Below are 4,314 nucleotides of genomic sequence, written 5' to 3'. Positions count from 1 at the left end.
TTGCAGAGCCGTTTTTGTCTTTGCCCTGCAATCAAACTGCGAGCTGATTCATCCCACAGTTCCTATTGGCCAGGTTGGCACAGTAACCCTAACAATCGCACATGGAAAACCCTAAGAAGAACGGGGATCCGAAACATGCCGCTGTGCGTGTGTGGAACCTGCACTTGGACCAAGAGGCCGTAGAACGAGACACCAGGAAAGGTATATGTCAGGGGTGTACCCTCTCACCGCCCTTACTCCATTTGGATGCGGAGCGAATCATCCAGGCAGCTGTATTACATGTGGGAGAACATGCATCCGAGCTCGAGGGGCGGGGGCTCATGAACCACCTGCGATGTGCAGGTGAGTGCAGGGGCACAGCCTTCCGTGCTGAAAGTGAGGAGGACCGGAAGCCCTTGCTGATGAAGGTCGAAGGTTGCAGCCACCCAGGGTGACAGACAGACAGAAACATGAGTGAAGGGATAGAGCATGGACAGTGTAAGACACGGAAATAGAAATAACTTATAAGTTATCAAGGGTGCACGAGGGTGGTCGGGTGAGGGGGGGGGAGGGGAAAAAGAGGAGCTGATACCAAGGGCTCAAGTTGAAAGACAATGTTTTGCAAAGGATGATAGCAACATACGTATAAAAGTGCCTGATAGAATGGATGTATGTATCGTTATAAGAGCTGTCAGAGCCCCCGTAAAACAAAACCAACAGCAGAAGACAACAAACCAAAAAGGCTGCGGCCGTCAGTGTGGGTGACACTGTTGAATAAACCAGCACCCCCCGCGACTGGACCGGCAGGCCACATCGTGACAGACAGAGGAAGGACCGTGGTGGGCGGAGCATCGGATGTCCCATCCTGCCAACAAGACATGCGGGTCTGCATGGAAAGAAGTGGGGCCACAGTGCTCCTGAGAGGCAAGGGTGTCAGGCGAACCTCGTCTCACGTACTTTGGACGTGCTGTCAGGAGGGACCAGCCCCCGGAGAAGGACACGGTGCTCGGGGCACGGAGGGGTGGAGGACGAGAGGAAGACCCTCAGCCAGGTGGACTGACGCCGTGGCCGCATCTGTGGGCTTGATCCGCGGAGCACTGGTGACCGGGCAGTGTTTGCTTCTGTCACGCGTGGACAGGACCGCCATGGGCCGGAGTGACAGGACCATATAACCACTGCAGCCTGGCCACTGGCTCACGGCCACAGAACCGGAGTCAATGCGTCAGACGCGGGACTCAGGCCCAGAGCAAGCTTTCCCAGGTTGCCCTGTGTTGGAAGGAGGCTGCCCCCCAGAGGGAAACATCAGTCAATGTGACCAGGCGTGCGACCGGAGTCAGGGCCCGCATCCCACCCTGGCTTGAGCCTGTTATGGAGGTTTACAACTTGGTAACTGGTTGGCTGTGGGTGCAGATGCCAAACTGCTGAGAATCCTGGCCCAGCCAGGCTGACCCCGAATCCTGGCCATCACAGTAACAAGGACAGGGAGGGAGAGGCTGTGCACGTAGATGGGCACGGGGAAGCTTTCTGGGTGGAATTGAGAGGTGGAGCGGGGGCACTGTAGTAGCTGTGAGCAGCGGCAGGGGCGGGCATCTGTGGAGCGGAGTGGGGTAAAGGGAGTGGGGGGTGAGGGTAGAAAAACCATGAGGAGCCTCATCTTGTTGGGTCTCATTGTCCAGCACAAGGGTTTTACCTTTAACTCTGTCCCCGGGAGATTGGACAGAGAGCAGACGTGACCCACCTTGACTTCCGTTTCGCCTGAATTCTTAAAGGACATTTGCACCCGTCTGATGTTTTCCTTGCGGTGTGTTAGCGGGGTGTCCCATTGTCCTCTGCCCCCTACTGTGTCTGATGGAAGGTTGGAAGTGCCTCCCTATTGTTGTGTTCATGTGTGCAATGTGCCATTTCTCCCCCTGCTTTTGACACCTTCCTCTCTGCCAGCCTCACCAGGTGCCTAGGAAGGGCCCGGTCAGGGCAACAAGGTCGAGGGTGCAGATGCGCCAGCAGCTCTGAGGGAGAAGGGTGAGGCTGCTCCTCCTCCTCCGAGGAGCTTGTCTCAGAGCCCGCCGGGCTCTGGTCCTCAGGGTGCTTGGAGCAGCCCGGACTGGAAGGCGGTGGGATTTGCCTGTGTGCTCACTTTGTAGCAAAGTGTGAGTGGCTATTTATTTTGTGTGCCCGTTTACTCTGTGTGGTTCGGTATCGATTTACTTTCCAGGGCTGGCTGTTCTGAATGCACTGCTGTGAACACCAGCGTGGCCGTCTCTGTGTGAACAAAGGGACCCATTTTCTTGGGATACGTGCCCAGTGCACCGTCTCCTGCAACCCACAAATAACCACAGGTTGGCAACAGACAGTCTCCTTTAATCCATTCAGTAGCCTCTCATGACCACACCGCCCATTCTTCAACAAACAACAGGGGGGGCGGGCGGGCACTGGACCCACGGCTGACCCTGCTGATAACCTTGAGGGAGGACAAAGGCCGGGAAGAGAGGGAGGAGGCTCTGGGCTGTTCCACACGCTGCTTATCTTGCTCTGTCCCACGGTGCAGTACGGGGCTGCCGTGTTGGGCCAGCGGAGTGAAGGGAAGGGGTTCAGGGGGGCAGTTGTCACTGGGATCGCCCTGTTCCTGAGGAACGGGGAGCAGGCTTGGAGAAGGTCCCCCCCCAAACTATCCCCATGCCAGAAACCCCGTAACTTGTGACTGAGACTTTATTAGGAAGTAGGATCTTTGCAAGTGGGATGAAGGTCAAGCTCTCTGGGTGAAATGTAGAGTCCCTGATCCCAAGGACAGGTGTCCCTCGGGTGGTCATGTGAGGATGGAGGCAGGTGCTGTGGCAAGGCAGCCGCCACCACCGAAGGAGGAGGCAATGGGGACGCTCTCTGGAGCCCCTGGAGCAGAGGCTGGCAGCATTTGGTTTACCTGCCCCCCACTGCCCAGATCCACAGTGTAAAGGTGTGTAATACACACCTCATCACCAGGTGTCAGAGAGACTGGGCCAGGGCCCTGGACGGGAACAGGTATGAGTGGTTCCCGCCGGGGACCAGAGCTCAGAGAAGCCCTGGGACTCAGACATCTGGCACAGGCATGACCTTTGAGTCTGGTGCCACCTGTGGCCTCGTGCTCGCCCTCCAGACTACATCCTCCAGAACTCCTTGCACCTGATGTCACCTCTTGGGGACACGGTGTGTTTGAACTGAAGCTCCCATCAGCTGCTGCCGCGCCGACCCTACAGACCAGGGCAGACCTGCCCGTGCGGGTTTCTGAGACGGCTCTTGTTACGGGAGCAGACAGACGCACGCTCACCGTTGTGGAGTGGACGCTGGCTCGGCGGCCCTCTGGGACGGGCTCAGACTGACCCTGTGGCCCCTGGTCGTCCACCCACCAGGGTTCCTCGCATGCATGTGTGGAGACCCTTAAAACTCTACTGCACATATTCTGGGGTAGGAAGCCAGTCAGCGGACTCTGCGGGTGTGTGGTCTCCTCCCTCCCAGGGGCCCCAGGCAGCTGAGCAGCACGCCAGGCTGTCTGAGGAGGGCAAACCCTCCCCTTGTTGCAAGGCAAGGATACTTCCGGTTACAGGAGGGGGTGCCGTCCCCCTCTCTCCACGGTCTCCACCCCAGGCCCCTGCCCAGTTGTGTGTGCTTGAGTGTGCATGTGCTTGCTTCCAGAAGTGGGTTGAGAAACAGCTCTGGGTCTGGGACCCTGGGCCCACGCTTAGCTCCATGCCAACCCATCCTGCTTCCTTCTTCTCGCTGCCCGTGCCCTGTGCCTGTGCCCCCCTCGTCCCCCCTTCACCCCCTGCCCTGGGCCTCACTCACGTGCTTCGCCTCAGCTGCTCCCTTACCTCTTAGCAGCAGGGCTCTGGAGGGGGAGGGAGCAACGGGAGGTGATCTCAGCCTGGGCAGCGGGCTTTCCCCAGGGACGCCCCCGACCCTGAGAGCCCTGGGAAGGTGGGCTCTGCTCACCCACCCTTCTCCCGGGGTCCCTGATGCCAGCTTCCCAGGAGCTTGGGGCAGCGAGGCCCACCTTTTGACGACAGGGTGATGATGTGCTGCCAAGTGCGTATCGTTGGCACGCTTGTCTAAGTCTCTTCAGGAAGGCGGGACTCAGATTCGGGACCGTCCTGGGACGGATAGCAAGGGTGGTCTCCTCATGGCAGGCTGGGCCTGGCCCCTCACCTGCCGGTGTGGAGGGGGGCCCATGGCCATTGAAACTCCCACCCTACGGAGGATGTGTCCTGCATGGTTGTCCCCGTGAGCCTTCAAAAAGCAGGACAGCCACAGGGGCCGGGGGCAGTCATGGGGAGGCGGGCGCGCGCGTGTGTGTGTGTGTGTGTG

General features: G+C 58.9%; 1 protein-coding gene across 1 annotated transcript in view; it reads right to left on the bottom strand.

Annotated features, from left to right (window-relative positions):
* LCN9 (lipocalin 9) overlaps positions 1–4,314 on the bottom strand; it is a 16,543-nt gene that overhangs the window by 10,365 nt on the left and 1,864 nt on the right. The window contains exons 4-6 of the mRNA XM_045289348.1: positions 4,004–4,155; positions 3,822–3,838; positions 2,404–2,602 (exon numbers count right to left, since the gene is read on the bottom strand). Of these exons, the coding sequence (XP_045145283.1) occupies positions 2,404–2,602; positions 3,822–3,838; positions 4,004–4,155 (368 nt within the window). The remainder of the gene's footprint in view (positions 1–2,403; positions 2,603–3,821; positions 3,839–4,003; positions 4,156–4,314) is intronic.

This window comes from Echinops telfairi, unplaced genomic scaffold, assembly GCF_000313985.2.
Source record: "Echinops telfairi isolate 266 unplaced genomic scaffold, ASM31398v2 ScPeMD7_25;HRSCAF=90, whole genome shotgun sequence".
Lineage (NCBI taxonomy): Eukaryota > Metazoa > Chordata > Mammalia > Afrosoricida > Tenrecidae > Echinops > Echinops telfairi.
The sequence above is the reverse complement of the archived record's forward strand: the minus strand, read 5'-3'. Positions and strand labels throughout refer to the sequence as shown.